The 23,809-nt window shown below is 47.9% G+C and overlaps 2 protein-coding genes across 6 annotated transcripts in view; both read left to right on the forward strand.

Annotated features, from left to right (window-relative positions):
* The window catches only part of C11H2orf76 (chromosome 11 C2orf76 homolog), a 222,661-nt gene that overhangs the window by 124,319 nt on the left and 74,533 nt on the right, over nt 1-23,809 (forward strand). The window lies entirely within an intron of this gene.
* On the forward strand, nt 1,554-12,134 carry C1QL2 (complement C1q like 2). Of its 5 annotated transcripts, none has more exons than XM_073305218.1 (4): nt 1,554-1,737; nt 6,780-7,200; nt 7,568-8,340; nt 11,436-12,134. In XM_073305218.1, the coding sequence occupies exons 3-4, from the start codon at nt 7,687-7,689 to the stop codon at nt 11,613-11,615; spliced, it is 834 nt and encodes a 277-aa protein (XP_073161319.1). In that variant the 5' UTR covers nt 1,554-1,737; nt 6,780-7,200; nt 7,568-7,686; the 3' UTR covers nt 11,616-12,134. The 5 variants fall into 5 exon arrangements, with proteins under 5 accessions (XP_073161319.1, XP_073161321.1, XP_073161320.1 ...); XM_073305220.1 differs by having other exon boundaries at nt 6,783-7,200; XM_073305219.1 differs by lacking the exon at nt 1,554-1,737 and adding an exon at nt 5,066-5,355.

Here is a 23,809-nt window from a genome sequence, read left to right on the forward strand (position 1 = left end):
AACTGGACACTTGTAGTCAGGTCCCGTTGGGTTCCATCGGGTTGCAAGGCTCTGATATAAAGGTACTGCTGCTTCTGTTCCACCCAATAAACATCTGTCTTGGGTTATGTATAGACAGGTTTCTCAGCACCCCACACTCTGGTGAACTGTTTTTTTCCAGAACGCTATCTCTCTGGGACAGGGCCAAGTCTTTTATTTGTCAAGTACCATGCACAACTGTGGAGCTGTATGGTTAATGATAATAAGGAGAACATTTATTCACATAAAAGTTAGGTAAAGTTCAGCAATGTAACAGAAAATAGTACATCAGAGGTCCAGATACAGCCATCTGTCACCCCTGCAGATTTGATTTTTTTTTTAAAAGTAACTTTGCGAGATTCAAGAGGACAAATTCTGGTTGGCACATGAACACAGGTGTAGAGGACTCCCAGATGGAAGCGGATACACACTACAGAAAGAGTTATTATGTATGCTTGAATTCTGGCTAAAACCAGCCATTCATGCACTGCATCCCCCTGCGGCAACGTATCCCTATGCATAGCAGAAAGAATCTGCCGAGGAATTGTGAGTAGGAGTTTGATTAAACCCGGGGGGAGGGGAGGGGGAATGTGAATAAATACACTGGTTATGTGTCTTGACCCCAAAACCACATCCCAGGACTGCTTTCTGATGATCCTGAGAAATGGGTTCTCAAGGACATTTCAGAGGGGTTGGAAGAAAGGTCGCCAATTTCCAGTTTCTGTCATGGGTTTTCTAGCACACACATATACACAATGCCAACCACACTATGGCCAAATATATATCTAGTTTATTCTGATGGTTATAGGTGAGGCCTACTTTATCTCCATGCCTGAAAATTCCTTTAGCTCAAAACCAACTATTGTGCTATGTAATTTAGTAGCTAGGGTTTTTGTCTTATACTGAAAGTGAGCTCAGACTTTTAGATGGTTACTCATTCATTTGAAATCACTGTTATCTTTTCCATAAATGCAGTTGCATTAACTTGGACCATTTTTGTAGCAAACTCTCCCTTCCCCAGTTAGAAAAACAGTTATTCAATCATATAAGCATTGCAGAGCAGACACATTAGAAAAGGGGTGGTTGTTTAAATAAGCAAATTGAACAAGAAAAATATAGCGCTAACCTGGTTCCCCTCCAATGGTTTATAAATGCAGACGTTGGAGCATTGAATTGGGAAAGAGGACCCTAACTGTGGCCCAAATTCTTCAGTCTTGCCTTTTAACAACTGCAGAATTTTGTCCTGTGTCTTGCTTTAATTTACCATTTAAGCACCAAACCTGCTCTCAGAGGTTGCCACAGCGATCCTGGCCCAGATCCTGCCCTCTATTAAGGCAACTTTGTACCACTCTAGTGGCACTAAAGCACTGAAACTGGGCACTGAAGATTCCTTTTGCATATGAGAATTCCCCAGGAAGCATAGAGCCGCTATAGCAGCTCCTTCATTTCCCCCCAGTTACCAGTTTAGGAGGCATGGCCAGGGATCCCTTCCAATCCTGTGGCTCTGTGGGCATCCAGAGTAAATTTATGCCAGGGATCCAGCCAATGCCAGGACACCCCTAGGCTCAGAGGACCAAAGAAGTGACTTAAAGCCACGTTTGCACACTCTCCGCTTACCCCGAGCTGTGCCTGTGAGAGCTGAGTCGTTCAGAGCGTGTTTCACCCGCAGCAGCTGAGGATCTGGGGCAGCGTCGGTAGCTGAACTGTTCTTTTTCCCAGGTGAAATATTTTGGATCAATTATTAACAACTAGTGTCTATGTAAAGAAATTCTATCTACATTCCTTTAGGGCCTGACTGCTCTTAAGCTGTATTTCATGCCCTGTGGTTATTTCATTTGGCACAAGCTTTAACAATTTTTGTAGTATCTGTTCTCTTTAGAGTTTTGTGTACATTGATATACATTATAGACACTGATGAAGTAACATGAAAGGGTCCGAGCCTGCTCTGATTAAAGGCAATGGCAAAACTCTCATTGGTTTAATAGACTGTAGGCTGAGTTTGTTTCGCTTTTCTGAATAGCTGCTGTCTCTGTGATGATAAATCATTTCACCTGTCTTCTAATACACCTTTTCACTGTAAGTCCAGCCTTCTCCAACTGAAGTCAATGGAGCTCCTAAAGGTTATGACTATGTTATGCCCACTGCCCTCATCAAGACATGCAGCACCAGGCATGGCTCCCTTCTGTACCTTTAACTCTCCAAACACACCCTACAGGGGGAGGGATCGCTTTAAGGCGCTCTGGCCTTTTGTCTTTTAAATACGGCAAATGAATGTGGTAGAGAATAGTTGTGGTAGCTAACATGTGTTTGTAAATACAATAATATGTGCAATTGTAACTATAATAACTCAGATGTTTGGAATATATGTGAAAATATTTTCATTTCAAATTAGATCTGTAATAGAAATTATGTTTAAAAACAGTGGGCCTGATTCTGACCTCACACACTGGCTTTAAGCCAGTACCACCCCAATTATTCCAGGTCTCCCCTGCAGACAGTAAGATGTGAATCATGAGGCTGTTTGTACTGTTTAATGAAAACCTGTGCCTTTCCTACTGTGCAAAGCCACATGTCCCTGTTGGGTTTACATAGTGGTGTAAATTGGAAATGACTCTATTAAGCCAGCGGTGTCAGTAAACCTGTGTGAATGAGATCAGAACTAGATGCATAGGATTTGTCAGTAATGAGTTAATTAAATGTAATAGCCCAACTGTTTCTGGTACCTTAATTAAGCAAAAATAATCAGAGCCGTTGTCTTTTATACTTGGTGAATGGCACATTAACAGATTTGAATCAGCATTCACCAAGAAATTTGAACACTTTAAGATAGGGACTAAATGTATCATTTTACTAGCTGCTGAATATATTGAGTTCCAGATAGTTAATTCTAGTAGTGAGAAGGATCTAGGGCTGGAATGGGGGTGAGGGGCAAATGAAGCGCTAGGAAGATTAGTGGGTAAATATTGTCCAAAACGTTTCTCTATTGCAGTAAAGGAAAGAAAAGCAAACAAATCACTGGCATATGTAAATGTATCAGGCCAGAGTCTGCCACCTTTATTGACAATAAGTAGTATCTTACTCCATGATTGGTCTCATTGGCTGCAATGGGGCTACTCCCAGAATAAGCTACTACTTAATTTACCCATGGCAGAATCTGACAGGATCACAGTGGTAGTTACATGCAAAAGATGTATTAAATCATCCAGGCCACATCCCATAAAGTGCAGGATTTAACCCCCCTGGGTTAAATATATCAGACCTTAAACTGATACTATGCTGATCTTAGAACAATTTGGTTTGGAAGGAACTTCTGGTGGGTAATTTAGCCCATCTCCATGCATCATAGAAGAAGAATGAAACTATTAATTAAAAATCCCTGGCAGAAGCGTGTCTAATCTAACTATTGGCATGTCTGCCACCCGTCTTGTCTGCTTCTTTGATTGCTTAACTGTCCTTTATAAACATTTTGCTAAGAGTTCACCTAGCTTTTTCCCTGCTACAGCTGTAAGCCTGTTCCTACTTGTTCTGTCCTTGTTGACTTGTGGAAATAATTGATCCCTTGTCATAGAAAATTATCCTAGCATTGTATAAGGGACTAAGTGAGGCCACATTTGGAATATTGTTCACAGTCCCAGTCACCTTATTATAAAAATGATAGGATGCAAATAGAGAGGACAGCCCAAATGATACAGGAACTTAATTATTCAAGAAGGATTCGAAAAGTTACTGTGTAGCGGCAGTGTTTGGAAAACAGGAGATTAAAGGGCCATTTTAGTGAGGTATACACAACGCTGAAGGGAATACAGGGGATTCATATATACAAGGGGATCTGAGCTAGTGACAAATACCAAAACAAAAGAGAAATTAACTGAAGCTTAGGAAGGGCTGATCAGCAAAGCAATTTAAGCAGAATGTATTTAGTTACTTAATATTTGGATAAAACTACTGGGACAGCAATGGGAACAATTATTGGAAATAGATTTTACCAGGCTTCAGATGAGTATGTGGAACTAAAATAATATTGTGGGATACAACTATTAACTCAAAGGAGGGGAAAGGAACCTAGATGAACTTGGTGATCTCCTTTCCTAAAATGTTTTTCTGGACATTCCTAGATAATGGACCTGGTTCCTGTAATTTTGTGTCCCTCTTTAATTATCTGTACAATTTTTTTTACAGGTTTTCTGTTAAACCTATATCCCTGGCAGCTTTACGTACTGAGATGTGGAGAGATAAGGGGATACTCTGAGGGCAAGGGCCCCGATACTGATCTCAGATATAGCACTATAAATCCAGAGTAACTCCAGTGAAGACACTAGGTTTATTCACGATTCCTACTGGTGTAATGGGGATAAGAATCTGGGCCATAAGCATATGCATTCCAGTTTGAAAGGTCTTAATTCCCCCTCTCTTTAAATTGCAATAAAAGCTCCTAGAAGGACTCTGAGTTCTTTTGGGGGCAACTGTAATAAGTGTACATGCCATCATTTGCACATGATGCCTAAGGACTATTGACTTTAAGCCCTAAATGACTCGCTTCCTTTGACCTACAAGTTTTACTATTCTTTCAGAACAAAAGAGTCTGCCCTTAACAGTGCTGAAACCAAAGTAAATTGATTTTTTTCAGCACCAAGAAATTGGGACAGGCTGAAATCTAGCCCTTAGGAAATCTATGTAACAATAAAACAACCCCCTTACTTTCTCTTCCAGCTGCGGGATGGGTGCCCAACAGACTCACATTAGATACGTGGATAGCATCATAACTTATTGCCCAGAGGCAAGAGCCCCATAGACTTTTAATGATGCAAGAGCTCTCTGGACAACACTGTCATTCAGTCAGAAAAGCAAAAGGAAATAATGGCAATTTGTAGAAAGGGGGATGACCCAGGTGATAGGCATTGAGTCAATTTAGGCATCTTCCCTAATGCCTTTCTGCATTGAAATCGTAATTTGGGAAATTACTACCATATTTACCATAAAATCGTCTCTGTGTCATTTGTTTCTTCACTGGGCACTTCTGTCACCTTTTAGACCCTTAAGGAAATTGATATGGGGGTAGCTACATCAGTATAATTACACTGGGGCAAACCCTTAATGTAAATGCATTGTTGCTGAATTAAGCTCAGTGAACTCCACTTTGCATTGATCCAGTGGTTCTCAACCAGATGCATGCATAGCCCTGGGGATACACAGAGGTCTTCCAGGGGGCACATCATCACATCTAGGTATTTGCTTAGTTTTAACACAGGCCACATAAAAAGCACTAGCAAAGTCAGTACAAACTAAAACTTCCTACAATGACTTGTTTATACTGTGCAATATACTATACTCGGAAATGTAAGTACAATAGTTATATTCCAACTGATTTATTTTATAATTATATGGTAAAAATGAGAAAGTAAGCAATTTTTCAGCAATAGTGTGCTGTGACAGTTTTGTATTTTTATATCTGATTTTGTAAGCAAGTAGTTTTTAAAAGAGGTGAGACTTGGTACGCAAGAGAAATCAGACTCCTGAAAGGGATACAGAAGTCTGGAAAGGTCGAGAGCCACTGCACTGACCTGTACAGTGCATCCAACAGCTGTTCACTCCAGTGTAATTACTATAGTGAATTTCCTTTAATGTGAACAGGTCTTTAGTCTCATCTTCTGGACAGGAGCATTGTCTTGGTGGATCCATTAATATTGTCTTTTTTATAGCAACTCTTTATAAAACCAAGTGGTTTGTTTTTCAAGTTTGACAAATGAATGGGGTAGAATGCAGTTACAGCCATGACTTAATATCTTTTGTTCTGTGGTTATAATTATGTGTTTAGTTGAAATTTAAAAAATATTGGAATATATTTGAAAATTTCATCAATTCAAATTATGGGCAAGATCCTCAGAGGATGTAAATTGACATACCTCCCTTGAAGTCAGTGCTGATTGAGCCTAGCTGGAGTTCTGGTCCTTCATCTCTCAAAGGAAATATATAAATAATGTTACACCTGATTCTGATCCCCCATCATTGTAAATCCATTGACTGGAGTTACACCTGTTTTACACCAGTGTAAATAAGGTCAGAATCAAGGCCAGTGTTTGAGTTTTATATTTTTTTGTTTTCCTGCTGGGCAAAATCAAATATACATATTAGGGCTGTTTCTGATCTCACATGGTGTAAAAAAAGAAGTAACTCTGGAAGACAAAATCTGTGTGAGAACAGAACCAGGTGCCTAGAAGTTGTGGGGAATGAGAATAGTTAATGTAATAGCCCATCAGTTTCTAGTAGCTCTATTAAGTAGAAAATAATCAGTACCATTGTCTTTGATATTTTGTGAATGGAAATAGTGTTTTATCTCCCATGAATGTCAACAGTTTTGAATCGGCATTCAGCAGGCAGTTTGAACACTTTGTCATACCAAACTTATCATATTTTATTAGCTGCTGAATATATTGAGTTCCAGATACTTAATTCTGGTAGTGAGGAGCATCTAGGGCTGTGATGTGGGGGAGAATGGCTAACAAAACATTAGAAAGATCTGGGGAAAACATTTATAGAAAACTCTAAAATCCTGGTGAATAGCCGCAAAGGAAAGAACCAAGGAAAGAGATCACTGGGATGCATAAAGGTATTGAATATAAGATTGTAATTTAAGTTAATGACGGAAAAAGCCCTATTCAGTGATCCAGTTCATATCCAAGCAAACACAGGATTTAGTCTAAGGGGAGCCCGACTTCACCACTAGAGAGTCTAATTGATTTCAGTCTTCATTCTGAACTCAGCAGCTCAACTCTGTCTCGGCGGGGAGAGAAATCACAGCGTAGCAAACACTGAGCGCAAGTCACCTTGGCCGGGACATTATGGGCTCAGCAAGCAGGTGTGAGCATCACCACGCAGCGGGCAGGCTTCTTGTGTAAGGTGGCTTCCCATCCCCGCTGTGGATCGTCGCCCGCTGCTCATTCTGCAGGGAGGATGGAGTCGCCGGCTTGAAAAGCCTCTCCCCGTCCCTTCCTGGGGACCGCGACGGAGCGGATAAAACCTCCTGGTGCAGACCAGCGTGGGGTGGGCTCGTGGCGATGGTGGCTGCCCGCTGAGCGGGCCCGGGGGCCCTTGTTCCCGGCCGGGCTGAGCTGAGCACTTGGGGGAAAGTTACCCGACCTGTTCGCCTGTGCCCTGGGAGCTGCTCCGCCGCTCCGCTCGCTCGTGAGTTACAGCTGGCGCCTGGCACTGCCCGCTGGGAGGGGGGATCCCCGGGGAGGGAGGCTGCTGTCGGGGGCATAGGAGGGAGGGGGATGGGAGCTAGTGACCCCCCCCCGCGCCTGCCCGGTGCAAGGCTGGGTGGCCCCGTCCAGCGGGAGAGCCCGGGGCGGGCTGGCAGGTGCCCCGCAGCAGGCTCCGGCCGGGCGATGCCAAGAGTCGCGGTGGCAGCCTGGGGAAGCGGAGCCCGAGTGAGGCTGAGTGGGGCCCCGCTAGAGGGGAGCCGGGGGCGGGCGGCGGGGTAGGAGGGGCGGGGGGCGCAGCCGCTTTGCCCCAGGCCGGGGGCTGATCCGCTTCTCTGCCCTCCCCGCAGGGAGGCTTCGCCACTGAGTCACCATTACCTCGCCCAGCAAGGAGGAGCTGGTCGCGCTCGCTGCCCGGCTCTGGCACCGGAGGAAGCGGCTGCTGGCCGCGGCCGGGCTGGCCCTCGCCATGGGACTCGCGCTGCTCATCGCCGTCCCGCTGCTGCTGCAGGCGGCCCCCGAGAGCGCGGCGCACTACGAGATGATGGGCACCTGCCGCATGATCTGCGACCCCTATAGCAGCGCCAGCGCCCGGGCCGGCGGCCCCAGCAGCGCGGCCGCCGTGGAGGCGCTGCAGGACCTGAGCGCCAACCCCCCGCCGCCCTTTCTCCCGGGACCCAAGGGGGAGCCCGGCCGGCCGGGCAAGCCGGGGCCCCGGGGCCCGCCAGGGGAGCCGGGGCCCCCCGGTCCCAGAGGGCCGCCCGGAGAGCGGGGAGACTCGGGCAAGCCGGGGCTGCCGGGGCTGGCGGTGGCCGGGGCCGGCGCCCCCGGGGCTGCAGCGGGCGGCGGCCCCGGGGCGGGCGCCGCCGGGGAGGTGAGCGGGGCGCTGAGCGCGGCCTTCAGCGGCCCCCGGATCGCCTTCTACGTGGGGCTGAAGAGCCCCCACGAGGGCTACGAGGTGCTCAAGTTCGACGACGTGGTGACCAACCTGGGCAACCACTACGAGCCGGCCACGGGCAAGTTCAGCTGCCAGGTGCGGGGCATCTACTTCTTCACCTACCACATCCTCATGCGCGGCGGGGACGGCACCAGCATGTGGGCGGATCTCTGCAAGAACGGCCAGGTGGGTCCTGGGGGCTGGCCCGGATCCCCCCCAGCACGGGCCGGGACCCCCCCTTCCATCACCCGGGCCCCTGGGGACCCCTCTTCCACTGCCCCGGGGCCCTCGGGATCCCTCCTTCCAGCACCCAGAGCCGGGACCCCCCTTCCAGCACCCCGAGCCGGGACCCCCTTCCACTGCCTCGGGCCCCTCGGGATCCCTCCTTCCAGCGCCCAGAGCCGGGACTCCCCTTTCACCGCCCCGGGCCCCTGGGCACCCCCCTTCCAGCACCCCGAGCCGGGACCCCCTTCCACTGCCTCGGGCCCCTCAGGATCCCTCCTTCCAGCGCCCAGAGCCAGGACCCCCCTTCCACCGCCCCGGGCCCCTGGGGACCCCCTTCCACTGCTCCGGGCCCCTCGGGATCCCTCCTTCTACCTCCCCGGGCCGGGACCCCCCCTTCCACCGCCCCGGGCCTCTCGGGATCCCCCCTTCCACCACCCCGAGCCGGGACCCCCCTTCCACTGCCCCGGGCCCCTCGAGATCCCTCCTTCCACCGCCCCGGGCCGGGATCCCCCCTTCTACCGCTCCCCAACCGGGACCCCCCTTCCACTGCCCTGGGGCCCTCGCGACCCGGCGGGGCCCCCCTTGCACTGTCCCGGGCCAGGACGCCCCTTCCACGGCCTGGGACCCTCGGGATCCCTCCTTCCACTGCCCTGGATCGGGACCCACCCTTCCATCACCCCGAGCTGGGACCTTCAGCCCTGTCCCCTGCCTGGGACCTTCTGTCTTTACAGGGACCCTCCTGATTCAAACTGGAAAAACCCTGTATCTGAGGGAAACTACCTTAAGCCAGGGAGTGCGGCAGCACCCTAGTGCCAGCACCTATGTCCTCACTCCAGTGCCCCTTGTCCTCTAGGCCCAGGACACCCGTACCCCATGTGCCCGTGACCCTTCCCCCCACGCCACTCTGGGACCCTCATCCCTCCCCCCTCCGCCTTTACTGGAACCACCTCCCCCCACCACCGCCATGGGCTGGGACCCCCAGCATTTACCAGGACCCTCAGCCCTGAGCTGGGACCCTTATTCCCCCCACCTCATGCTCTGGACCCTCACTCCCTTGTGCCCCTCACCCTCTGAGCCCAGGACACCGCAACCCCATGCTCCTGGTACCCTCACCTTTCCCCACGCCGTCCCCTACCCATCCATACCCAGGACTCTCAGCCCTGTGCCTGGGATCCTCTGCCTTGGGTTGGGCTGGGACCCTCCCCGCATGCTCCTCACCTCCTCCATGCTCCTCACCCCATGTGCCTGGGATACCAGCACCCTTGTATGCCCAGGATCCTCCCCTTCCCCCTGTGCTGGGACCCTCCTCCCCCGTGCCCAGGCCCTTCACTCCCTGTGCTGGGACTCTAACCTCACCCCTGTTCCCGTGGCCCTCACCCCATGCCTGTGACAATGGCATCTCCACACCCCCTATTCCCAGGACTCTGACCCGTCTGTGCCTGGGACTCTCAGCACTTGAGCCCTGGACTCTCACCTCATGCCTGGGACACTGGCCCAGTCATATGCTGTGTCTGGGAACCTCAGTCTGTGCCAGGGTCCCTCACCCTCCTGTGGCTGGAACACCAGCACCCTCATCCCCCCGTTCCTGGGACCCTCCTCACCCTGAGCCCTGGACACCAGCACCCTGACCCACTGGGCCTGGGATCCTCACCCCCCACCTGGGTACCTATAGCACTTAGGAACATTCTTGTGCCCTGGCACCTTACTCCCGGGCTACTTGTCTCCCCATTGTGCCCGCGATGCCCTCCTGAGTGTGATCTTTATAAGTGCTGAGAGTTGGATACCCCTTTCCTGTGCCACTTTGTCAAGGGCAGCCAGCCTCCCTGTGCCCAGGACCCTACTCCCACCCTCCCAGTGCAGGATACCCTGCCCCGATCCTGTGCCCTGTGCTCACGACATCCTCCTAAGGGGATGGCATCACCATATGGGCAGAAACCTGTGAGACTGCCATCCTGTCCCTGGCTCCCTGTGCCCCGGCATTTCTGTCCCCGCCTGTGTGCTTGGGAACCTCTGCTCAGTGCATGTTGACAGATTGCCCCATCACTATCTCGTGGCCTCTCCTGGCTCTCGGACTCCCTCTCTCCTGGATCCTTCCCTCTTGTGTGTGTGACTCTTTTCCCTGCCCTGGGTCCCTCCCTCTTTTCCTGGAACCCCACTGGCTCCAGGACAGTTTCAGAGAGCCTTCCACATTGGCTCCTGGGATCTGGGGTACAGGGGACCGGACCTTTTCATTACCCCCTCCCTTCCTTAAATGTAGTGATTTTTCCACTTCTGAGAACAGACTTTTCTTTCCTGCCCTGACTTTCCTCTGTGTCAGCCTGGGCAAGGCCGCCCCTCCCCACTCTCCAGGATCCTCCAGGTGACAAGTTACCTTACGGGGGACAGTTACCGTACACTTTAGAAACTCCGCTACCTGGAACAAGGGGGAATGAGACTGAGACGTGCAGGAAACTTTTCCCAGCTGCACTCTGTCTAGTGAATGGCCTGTCTGGCAGGCAGGCTGTGCCAAGGCGAGCTCTCGGTGTGCCTGCCGTGGGGAGGGGGCTGAATGTGCAGAAGTGAGTGAAAGTGTATGTGTGGGGGGGGGGGGGGGGAGGAGGAAGTGGTCTGGGAAGTGGAAGAGGAGGAGGAAATAAATATGTGTCAAGGAGAAGGGCCCCGGAGGAAAGGGAAGATGAAGAGGGACAGAGTAGTTGGGGGCTAAAGGGGGTGAAGGAGGGAAAGGAGAAGATGGGGTTTTAAATGAGGAGAGGCTGGTGGGAGGGTTAAAGAGGGGGAGGAGGAAAAAAGGTGACGAAGGCTGACGGTGGGTTAAAGAGGCGAAGTGGGGGAAGGAGGTAGGTTAGAGGGGAAATAGGTACAAAGAGGTAAGAAGGCTGTTGGTGGCTAGAGAGGGAAAGGGGCAAAGAGGGGAAGGGGTTAGCTGGGCTTGAAAGAGTGCGAGCGAGAGGGGGAAGGAGAGAGGCAGGTGTGGAGGATTTGGGGGCAGGGGGGCGATGTGGGGGGCGAGCGGGGGCAGCGCCTGAGCCTCCCCCCCCCCGTTGGCTGGTTCGCAGGTGCGGGCCAGTGCCATTGCGCAGGACGCCGATCAGAACTACGACTATGCCAGCAACAGCGCGGTGCTGCACCTGGAGTCGGGGGACGAGGTGTACGTCAAGCTGGACGGCGGCAAAGCACACGGCGGCAACAACAATAAGTACAGCACTTTCTCTGGCTTTCTTTTATACCCCGATTAAAAGGGGGGGCCGGTTGCATTGTACCCACCTCCCCCGCCACTGTCTCTACGGGTCAGTTTCGCGTCCTTCTCCATTTGTACATCTGATCGGTGGACACAAAACAAGCGAGCCCCCACCCCAGCCCTTGGTGTATCTCTGTCCTTGTGTTTGTTACACAATGAGATCAGCTGCTTGAAACTGACCAGCACCTGGGTTCCATGAGTGTATAAAAGATTCCAGGGTAAACCTGTCACTCACACTACGTTAGAACTGCTCAGTCTTGGCACATTTTGCTTTATTATCATCATCTTGATTGATTGATTGATCTGAAGAGTGGGACTGAATTATAACATGCATTGGTTCTTCCTACGCCGTTTGTTTGTTTGTATGGGGTCAAGTGTAACTTTCTTCTTTCCTTTTCCATGCAATGCAATACTCGCGTGAATGATGATATAGTGAACGTCAAGTCTCTGTTCCTGTCTGGCAAACAATCTAACCACCACCACCAAAAAAATCATATTAAATTATGTTTTTAGACAATGGTTTCTCGCTGTGTGTCTGTTCCAAAGCTGCAAAGGGCGATAGGTGGTGGGGGCAGTTGTGAGCATTTTAACCTTTCACGTCTGCAGCAGAATTGAAAATTAGTAAGAGAGCCCCTACTCCAGTCTGAGTTAGTGTTAATAGAGGGGGTGTGAGGGGGGGGGGAGCTGATCTTTTGCGTAGTTTTAAAAGGAGAAAGTACACATCGTCATCCAAATTTTATATCTTCGGATAGCTCAGTGGTTTGAGCATTGGCCTGCTAAACCCAGGGTTGTAAGTTCAATCCTTGAGGGGGCTATTTAGGGATCTGGGGCAAAAATTGGGGATTGGTCCTGCTTTGAGTAGGGGGTTGGACTAGATGACCTCCTGAGGTCCCTTCCCACCCTGATCTTCTATGATTCTACATTTCACAATAGGAGCTCTACGACAACATTCACTGCTGACATATACAGTGTGCCTCCTTTTCCAATCCTTGAGGGGGCCATTTAGGGATCTGAGGCAAAAATTGGGGATTGGTCCTGCTTTGAGCAGGGGGTTGGACTAGATGACCTCCTGAGGTCCCTTCCAACCCTGATATTCTATGATTCTTAAGGGAATGGAATCCATTCATAATAGATTTTACATGGTTTATGGGCCTAATCCAAAGCCCGTTAAAGTAAGTGGAAAAGCTCCCATTGACTTCAGTATGCTTTGGATCAGACTCTATATCAATGATTGCATGAAATTGTCTATTTATAGTATGATTGACCCAAGTAATAAAGCATTAAAGGAAGAATTGTGTTTATATTATAAAGAGATACATGATGGGTAAGGTAATATCTTTTATTGGACCAACTTCTGTTGGCGAGAGAGACGAGCTCAGGTCTGGGAAAAGGAACTCCCAGCGTCACGACAAAATGCAAGTGGAACAGATTGTTTAGCATAATTAGTTAGCACATCTTGAAAAGCAGTGGCTCTCAACCTTTCCAGACTACTGTAGCCCTTTGAACAGTTTGATTTGTCTTGTGTGCCCCAAGTTTCACCGCACTTAAAAACTCAGCTTCAGCTTTCTGCCCTGGGCCCTAGCAAACCTAACACTGGCCCTGGCTACCCCATTAAAATGAACTTACCCACAGTTTGAGAACAGCTGATATAGTGTGCAGAACAGTATAAATAAGTAATTGTCTGTATGAAATCTTAGTTTGTACTGACTTCACTAGTGCTTTGTATGTAGCCTGTAGTAGAACTAGGCAAATATCTCGATGCGTTGATGTACCCCCAGGGATACATGTACCTCTGCTTGAGAGAACCACCATTGTACGTACACACAACATTTCAGGCATACATTGAAATAAGGAGGATCCAAGCCCTGCTGAAGTCAATGGCAATCTTTCCACTGACTTCCGTGGGCTTTAGATCAGGCCCATAATCCATGTAAAAATCTATTGTGTGCTCTTTTTTGCTTCTCCTTCTCTCCCTGTTACATCTGAGTGACTGTACATTCTCCATTGAAAACTAAACACATGGATAGAATCTCACATACAATCCTGGCCTTTCTTGTGGGTGTGACTCATGACAGATGCTCAACTGGTGTAAATTGGGGTTGTTCTCTTGAAGCCAAGGGAAGTAGGTTGTTTTGCAGCAGCTGAGTTTCTGGCCCTCTCTCTTTCTTTTATTGACTCACATTCCATTGTGTCAGGGCCTGATTCTCCCCTTACTTTATGATGATTTTATACAGCAGAGTTCCCTGGACTTCCATTGACTTACTCCCAGTTTATACTAAAGCGAGAAAAGAATCAGTCTCTGAGGCTCCCATTGTGATCAAGTTCATCCCAGCTCTAACTCCACTGAAGCTAATGGAATCACCGCTAGTGTGAATTTGCTCCAGCAACAGTTTGAGGTTGCACAAAGATTATCAGGCTCTTAAAGGCTATTCTGTCCCCTGTTTGGTCCGCAGTGTATATTGCCTCTTTACTGACTGGTGGAGAAGGGGGAAATGCAGCCCTGGTGTAAGACAGAGTGTTCCTCCCCTCATTGCACCTCAAAATACCCCTCCTGCTGAGGAGGGAGGAAGAGTACATAACCAGGTACATGTGTTATATACTCTTACCAATCTCTAATGCCTTGTCGATTGTATCATCTAGAATATGATTTAAACCAATGTCTGAGACCCAAATGAAGTATAGTTGCTATGGATCCTCAATCCCCACTGGATCCTTAATCCTTTTTGACTATTCCTCCCTTCCCTCTGATGTGATGGAGCTTAGACACAAAGCCCTCTGTTTAAATTTCAAAAATTAAAATTGACATTCAGCAGCATTACCAGGTGCCAAGAGGAATTCTAAGGAGGTGCCGGGGCTCTGCTTTATCCTTTGCATTAAGAAGCAATTTGTACTTCTAACAAAGACCCAACTGTTCCCCCTTGGCTAAAGGGCAATGAAGATGCCTTGCAAGGGAATTGCTGTTCACAATACTTAAACAAATTTGAATCTTAGATTCTAAAATCTGTATTCCCTGGTGGAGCTTGCTCCTTGCAATTCAAATGCAGAGCTGGCGGTGAGTGCCTGCCAAGGTGTCAGCAACTAAGAGGATGATGGATTGATGAGGCAATAGAAAGACACCGGCTCGCAGTGGCATGCTGCCCCGACAGTGATCTATGTATCTGCACATTATCAATGTCAGGAGAAGGCTTGAACCACCCTCACCAGACATCTGATTTTCCACTTATCTCCCATGTACTAATCATCAGGCTGGATTACTCCCTGGGATGGCATCGAAAATGCTTATTGCCATTCCAGTGACAGTTTACACAATCGATACAATGAATGTCTCCCTCTGTTCCTCTCGGCCGTTTTATTTTCCTCTCTTCGTTGGAAAGCCCTCTGCGATTGCTTTCGGAAGGACTTGCATGGCAATTGCTTGACATCTGCTGTCGTGGCAATTGTGCACAGCATTCTAGTCTATTCAGGTTCTGAGACCATCCCTGTGGTATCCAAGCCCTGGGCTTTGTGCCTCCTTAGTAACTGCACTGAGACCGGGAAAGTAATCTAGAGTTGAAAAAGTTAGCTTGGTGCTTGCTTACAGATAGTACCACTGCCTAAATGACAACAGGAATGGCAGAGCCGGCAAACTTCTGGCTGCTTGGTGGATCTTCTGATTTGTGTGGGCTTGCAGCACGAGCAGAACTGCCAGTTCCAGGGGGGAGGGGAAAGGCAAAGCAGTCAGTTCACAACCTCTGTGGTCCTGTAACTGGTCTGGCCGGCCCATGAGTTTCCTACTCAGCTCAGAACCTGGGAAACTCCAAGCTGTCACATATGGTCAATACACTTGGTACGGTAGGCACCCAAATCCATGAGTTTGAGGAGGAAGAGAGGAAGGATGGGCCAGTGGTTAGGATACTCAATGGGGTTCAGTTCCCCACTCTGCCACAGATTTCCTATGTGGCCTTGGGCAACTCACGTCTTGTCTGTGTGTCTCAGTTCCCCATCTGTAAAAAGGGGATAACAGCCCTTCCCTACTTCACAGGGGTGTTTGTGAGGATAAATACATTTCAGATTGTGAGGTTCTATGGGAATGGTGGCCCTGTAAGTACCTAAGAGAGGTGGGAGCTGTGGGAGCTCAGCACTTCAGAAACATCACACCTCTTTTAGTCAAATGCCTAACTTCAAATCCTCAAGTTCAAAACATTTGGCCTGTGTCCTGACTGTGGAGTGCTCAGCCCCTCTCAGGATCAGGCCCATGATTAGTGCCTGGGCTGGCTCTGGTCATATTGGCTTTGCAGGGAAGGGAGTGTGTAAGATGGTCCTACTTCTCCTTTTGCCTTTAGCTATTACGCTGACTAACTTTACACATGTTTTATTGATCCGACCGCTGCTGAGAACCCTTGCATTTTTGAATCTCACTTTTAACATTTTACGTGGTGATTTTAATGCTTGTTTGTCCCCTTGTACACAGGAGCGGACCCTAATGCCCAAGATGGGTTTATCTGTGAATTGCAATAAAAACAAATCAGGGAGGTTGGTTTTGGTGAATATTCATTCTGTGGCTTCTGTTTATTCCATAGAATAAAAATGTCCCCAAACATTTAGGCACCCTTTGAAGACAGGGAGAATAGCACGTAGGTCTGTTTTTAAGTTTACGCCATATATTTTTAATAACTTTTATAACAGAGGGTGATGGTTACCTTCTTCTAATCGGACTGAACTCTGGGAAAGTTCTGATCCAGATCTAGACCTTGTGTCTCAGGACTGTCTCTGTCTCTTCTCATTAGCTGGAATGCTTGAGCCAGTTAGGATAAAATAAAGATTGACTTGAATCTTCATCCCAAACTTGAATCAAACCAGACCCAAACCTCTGAGATTCAAAACAGTTTGGTTACTTTATTTTGTTTTGGTTTTGGTGAGCTTTTGCATTACCTAGCTGGAGCTGGTACTGGAAATGTAAATAACAGAATAGGGCAAGATAAATTAGGAATTTCCCATCCAGCTGATGCACAGGAATTCACATGAGAGAGCCTGTTCTTAGGAGATTTCACACCTGATGACAAAAAGAGGTTCATCTAATAATACAGTTGAATAAACCTGCCAACTTTAGCATGTTTCTCCAAACCTAGCCTCCGAAGGTCACTCCCAGGACTCAGTTAATAACATGAAATATGTAGATATCCAGCAGAGCATTTGTGGGGTGGGTACGTCAGAATGTTGTTGCACAATTTTGGAGGAATTTCTAACATGGGGGTCTCTTTTCTCAGTGAGGCATGGGGATCTACGCCAATACCCCACACTTACATTTCAAACTCGCTGGGGCTTTGAAATGGCAGTTTGTGTTGGAGCATGATCTGCAACTAAGCCCGGGAACAACTTTGAATGAAACGTGATCAAAATTAGCTCAGGAACCCAGTCAATATTAGGCCAGCCCAGGGATGCTACCTGGATGGTTCCAGTCTCTTTGTTAGTATGGAGGGGTTCAGGTTCTAAGGAATGGGGAAGGACAATGTGTTTAACACACAAAGCAGAATCATTTGCCTTCGCCTTTGGACTCCAACATATCCCTCTGTTCTTACAGATATGCCAATCTAGGGCCAGATTCTCAGTAGCACTAAGATCTTGATGCTACTCTGGCCATGTGGTGAGGCCATAAAGAGGGCAGTAGTGGTCCCTAGGGAGTATCCCCAGTGTAAGGGGGTTCCCCAGCTGGTGCAGAAGCTCTTTCCCATCTTCTCTTGCAGCCCTTGGCACAGAGGGTCTCCTGAGGGCAGGGACATCACCTGTTGGGTGAGTGAAGGGGAGTGGGGTGGGGCTGCAGCACACACTGGTTTGGCTATTCTTGACTTACAAAGGCCCCTAGGTGAGGTGCAAACATACATTAGAATTACCTTTGCTCCCCTCAGGTCCTGTGTCAAGTGCAGGAATGGAGACACTGAGAATGGGCGTGGGTGGAGATTTTTATTTCAGTGGAAGTTAAGCACCTAAATTCCTTTAAAAATTTGGCCCTGAGTTTTTGAGGGCCAAATCCTGAGAGTTACTGAGCAGCTGCAAATCGCATTGTAGTCCATGGCTCAGTGCCTCTCAAGAGCTGGCTCTTACTGATTACAACCAAACTGAAATGCACAAAGCTGGTGCAGTCTAAACCTGCAGGAGTAGGGGGTTTGGTACTGTGAATTATGGCAAGATTTGTTTGCCAAGAAGAGGACTATAAATATCTGGTTTCCAGTCCTTTGGGCTTCTCCAACTGAAGTGCACTGCACATTTTACCTTCTAATACAACAGGTGCCGTTTCCCTTTATGAACCTGTGATGATGTCTCTCTCACTTCTTTTTATGGAATGATTCAGGTTAGAAACAGAAAGGAGCAATGCGCTGACCCAATCCGCATCCCTGCTAGTGCATGATTATTTCTGACAGTACATTTTTAGTACAGTGATCTGTGGACATCTGCTTGTGGTCCACAGGGACTGATCATTCACATGGTCCCAGCTCTCCTTTTCATTTGCAGCTGCTAAATCTCATTAAAAGAAGCTAAAAACAGATTAAATGTTTTCTTAATGTTGCTCCACGTAACCAATTGCTAGTTACTTGATTATGAGAGAGAAATGAGGTTATACCCATTGAGCTTAAATGGAGGGGACTGGTGTGTGAGAATGGGAGGGGAGGAGTCCCTGAGATAATCTTTCTATGAAGATGTGGCCCATGCTATGAAAAAGTTTGAGAATCAGCTTCATCCTGTTTTGTTTTAAGACTCTATTTAAATGTTATGATAATGTAGAGGTTGTTTAGTTCCTTGGGGAGGATCCTGAGATTTGGAGATGCACTTCGCTTTTTATTTTGTGTCTTGCGTTTCCATTATAAAGTTTGAGTCTGTTTCTTAAGCTTCCTGTTCACAGTGAATTGTTACAGGCTGTGAATGCATAAGGTAGAGGAGATCAGATCCACCTGGGGTTTACTTTTTAAAAATTGTACATTGAGTTCTTAGGTTTGGAAATAAACTACTTTGGCATTTAGCTGCCTATAATGGGAATTTATGTGGCCAAATTCTACTCCCAGCTATGCAGGTGTACATTCAGCAAAACTCCTGTTGAATCGTGTTACTCCGAATTTACACCAATGTCATTGAAATCAGAATCTGGCCGTAGGTGAACTAAATTCAGCTGATGTCCGGCACCCACATTTGGCAATTGGGAGCCACATTGTGCTGTGTAGGCATAAGAAGCAATAGATCTTTAGGGCCATATTGTACCCAGTCCCTTCCCAGGTGCAGAAGAAAGGAAGACGGTTCAAGGAAGTTCTGATCCCCCTATGCCCCACCCTGATAATGAGAGTCTTTGCACTCAAAGGATGCGATAACACCACATTTGCAAAGAGTGTAGCATAGGCTCCTCTCACCAGCCAGCTAGCAACCTCCCTAGGAGCCCCGTATGTCCTTGAGGCACAACAGGCCTCGATTTCTTCCAGGGAGTTGGCGTACCATTGCGTTGCCCCTGTGAGGGGTTTGGGCTGTAGACTGCAGTGTGTCCCTTTGAAAAGCGAGCATCATGTAAGAGAGTGATAGCAATGTAATTTAACTATTTGTGTGAGAAATAATAGAGCTAATTAAGCCAATCGCTTCCTATGTCTTTCTTGTGGGTGCAATTAATATACAAAAATCCCCTTGATTCCCAAAACTCCATAATGCACCATGCATAGCATTCTTATTACATATTGACAGCATACACTGTAATGTCGCCAGAAGGCAGCGTTATGCATAGTAAGATTACTACACTAATCCCAGTTAAACCTTTCCAGGTTGAGTGAATCACAGTGCTGCATCCAGCTCGAACAAAGCATCCGCTGTCAATGTGCAATCAGTGTACTGTGCAAAAGCCGGCGGATCTGCTGCACGCTAGTACCTACAGAAGTCCGTCCTGTGTCAACTTTTTATTGGGTTGCTTTTAAAAAATATTATCAGGCAGAATTCCAGATGAAATGAAAAAACAAACATCTACGTCAAAAAAGGGCTAAACGCAATCAGCCTAACGCAAGGGACCTCCCTGGGATTTACAGTTATCACTCTGTCTTTAATTCACTCCCAATGCAGGACAACAGGGCTACTGACCTCCTGGGAGCTCTTTTGGGGGAGGCTGGAAGAGGGGGACTGCTGCCTCGGCGTCGTGGATCTCCCCCTTCTGCACACCTTGGGGACGCCTTTTTGTGGGGAGACCTGGATCTGCAGCTTAGGCTGCGATGAGGGATGAGAGCCCTCCAGCACCACTAACACCTCTGATTCCCAGCCTCCTGTTGCCGGATGCAGCATCCACTTAGGCGCCGTCCACCTCCAGTTGTGAAACCCTCCACTTAGGGAGGAGAGGCTGGAAGGGGAATCGCTGGTCGAGTGGCTCCACTTTTGATACCCCTTGTCAAGGTTCCTCCCCCACTCTGAACTCTAGGGTACAGATGTGGGAACCTGCATGAAAAACCTCCTAAGCTTATCTTTACCAGCTTAGGTCAAAACTTCCCCAAGGTACAAAATATTCCACCCTTTGTCCTTGGATTGGCCGCTACCACCACCAAACTAATACTGGTTACTGGGGAAGAGCTGTTTGGACATGTCTTTCCCCGCAAAATACTTCCCAAAACCTTGCACCCCACTTCCTGGACAAGGTTTGGTAAAAAGCCTCACCAATTTGCCTAGGTGACTACAGACCCAGACCCTTGGATTTTAAGAACAATGAACAATCCTCCCAACACTTGCACCCCCCCCCCTTTCCAGGGAAATGTTGAATAAAAAGCCTCACCAATTTGCATAGGTGACCACAGACCCAAACCCTTGGATCTGAGAACAATAAAAAAAAAAAAGCATTCAGTTTTCTTACAAGAAGACTTTTAATAGAAATAGAAGTAAATAGAAATAAAGAAATCCCCCCTGTAAAATCAGGATGGTAGATACCTTACAAGGTAATTAGATTCAAAACATAGAGAACCCCTCTAGGCAAAACCTTAAGTTATAAAAAAGATACACAGACAGAAATAGTTATTCTATTCAGCACAGTTCTTTTCTCAGCCATTTAAAGAAATCATAATCTAACACATACCTAGCTAGATTACTTACTAAAAGTTCTAAGACTCCATTCCTGGTCTATCCCCGGCAAAGACAGAATATAGACAGACACACAGACCCTTTGTTTCTCTCCCTCCTCCCAGCTTTTGAAAGTATCTTGTCTCCTCATTGGTCATTTTGGTCAGGTGCCAGCGAGGTTACCTTTAGCTTCTTAACCCTTTACAGGTGAGAGGAGCTTTCCCCCGGCCAGGAGAGATTTCAAAGGGGTTTACCCTTCCCTTTATATTCATGACACCCCTCCCTCCCCTGGGCAGATTGATTTCCATGAGATTCTTTCCTTCCGGTGTTTTGCCTGTTCAGCCTCGTTTGCTCTGTCACAGCCCAAGTATTTTAGCCTTCAGGGCCTGCTGTGAGGGTCATTTTTCTCTCTCTAAGATATAAGGAGAGCGTTGCTGGCTGACGTGCCGTGGGCTTACCCTCACTGGAGTCAACGGCAAAGCTCTCATTGACGCGAATGGTGCAGGTTCAGGGCCTGTAAGCGTGTGACCAGTGGAGGTTTTGACGGGTGGTTAATTAATTTTTGTTATATTGTCCCTGAACCTTTGATTCGTTCTTGGGTAGCTGGTAAGCCTGTGAATTTACATGAGTGCTTTTTGAAAGCAAGCGTGGGGCTGCCTGAGCACTCGGGGGGCTATTCTTTTTTCACAGAATAGCCCAAATCCAAATAAAGACCTCTGAATTCATTGGTGAGTGTCATTTTCTGAGAATCACAATACCACCAAAAAAAAAGTGAATGGTGTGAAAACAAACTGATGAACTACTGTGAGCCCTACATAAACCCAGGGTGCAGAAGATCACCTTGATTTTATATATATTTATTGGGGAATGGGGGGCAGAAGTCCAAAATACTACCTTCTCTTTCAAGTCTAATGACAAAACAGAACTCTTGATAGGTGTCTAGACTAATTTCCTTTTGAGTTAGTGCAATAGCTACCTAAAAGCTGTCTGTCTTTCCCTATTACTAGATTACTAGGACTGCCAAGTTTTCCTTTCTTATGTGGGCCTTAAATGGCAAGTAATTGCTGCAAGGAAGTAGAAGGATGAATTCATCTTGGTTTATAGCCCTCTTAAGCAGAAGTCATCCAGCAAATATTTCCAACAGCCACTGATGGGACACTAGGTGGGGCAGGCTCTGAGTTACTACAGAGAATACAGACACATCACCTTCATATTGGTGCACATAACAAAATTCATGGGGTGGGGGTGGGGCCAAGGGGTTCAGAGTGTGGGAGGGGGATCAGGGGTAGGGCAGAGGGTTGGGGTGTGGGGGGATGAGGGCTCTGGCTAGGTGTGTGGGCTTTGGGGTGGAGCTGGGGATGAGGTGTTTGGGATGCTGGAGGGGGCTCAGGGCTGGGGCAGAGGGTTGGGGAGCAGGGGGTGTGGGCTCTGGGGTAGGGCCAGGGATGAGGGGTTTGGGGGTGCAGGTTGTCCCGGGGCTGGGGCGGGGAGAGAGGACTCCCCACCTCAGCCCTCTCTCACCACAGCAGCTCGGGACTGGGGGAGAGGTGCCTCTCCCCAGCGGCAGCTCTGGTGGGGCTGAGCTGGGCTGAGGGCGGGGCGTCTCTCCCCACCACAGCCCTGAGTCCCTGTGCAGGGCTTAACAGCCAGCTGTGCGGTCGTGCAGTTTAGAGGGAACTTAGGCAAAGACCCTGGGTTTTTTTGGGTTTTTTTGCCTTCCTCTGCAACTTGGGGTACATGTTACTTGCAGGTTTAAACTAATGTAAATGGTGGATTCTCTGTAACTTGAAGTCTTTAAATCATGCATTGAGGACTTCAGTAACTCAGCCAGAGTTAGGGGTCTATTACAGGAGTGGGGGGTGGGTGAGGTTCTGTGGCCTCCAATGTGCCGGAGGACAGACTAGATGATTATGGTGGTCCCTTTCTGACCTTAAAGTCCATGAGCATCAGCCTTTAAACGGATTGTTTAAATTGCTCTTCAGATTTGATTTCTCTGCCTAGCTGCCTAGGCAATGGAAAAGTAAAGTTGCCTGGTAACATGGATGCCATTTTATGTTTTGCAATAGCAGGTTTTCTTAGCTATCTGGCTATGTATTTGTCACCTCACTCACTCTTGGGTGAACTACGATGGCCTGTGTTATACGGGAAGCCAGACTGGATTATTGCAACGATCCCTTCTGGTGTTAAAATCTATGAACGGTGCTGCTGAACTCTGGTTGATTTGTTTGCACAGTCAACTTAAACTGTAGTACGGCTGGCTCTGTTATTTATGATATATCACGGGACAGCTGCTGGTTTGCACGAACAATACAGAGGGTGGCATGCATGGTCAGCAGTACAAGCACAGGGCTGGGAGCCAGGCCTCCTGAGTGCTAATCTCTGACACTCACTGTAATTTGGGGCCAGTTATTTAACCAGTCCATCTTAGCTTCCCATCTTCACTACTTTATAACGGATTGAGTGGGCCAGATGAAAAGGACTGTGTTTGTGGGGGGTGACTTACTTTTGAAATGGTCCTTTAGCACAAGTAGTACACCTCCAAAATTAGATGCTAAGCTTCATCAGTGGCAGAAGTATAATTTGGACCCTCACAGTTATGCCACAGGAAACTGGCTGATATTTTCAAGTGCCTGAATCCTTGACATGCCTCCATCATATGCACACGTTAGTTTTAAAGTGGGCGGTATGCTGATTTCACCATAGTGTGTTTGCTTCCCCTTTAGAAACCGTTGCTCAAGAAAACACCAGGGTCACTGTCATCATTACTGACTTTATAGTCATGATTTCCAGCATATAACCAAATGCAGCATTAAGGGTGTTCTTCTCACTTCACTTAGCACTTTAATGTAATTTTAAGGAAAAACACATGCTTAACATTGCCAGCTTCTCTCTTTTACTGTTTGAAAAAATAATAAAAAGAATATTTAAAAAGTACTCTGCCTATATTGGCCTGGCTTTGTGGGGAGCTATGCGCAAAACAGTTTGGTAATTATAAGGACTGTTGACCACCTAGCCAAGGGATATATTGAAATAGCTTCCCTGCAAAAATGTAAATAAACAAAATAATGAACATAAGGTAAAGCAGTCCCTGTGCACATTAGAGATTGCAAAGGAACATAGGGAAATGCCTATGAGGGGCCATAGTCT

This window comes from Lepidochelys kempii, chromosome 11 (genome assembly GCF_965140265.1).
Source record: "Lepidochelys kempii isolate rLepKem1 chromosome 11, rLepKem1.hap2, whole genome shotgun sequence".
Lineage (NCBI taxonomy): Eukaryota > Metazoa > Chordata > Testudines > Cheloniidae > Lepidochelys > Lepidochelys kempii.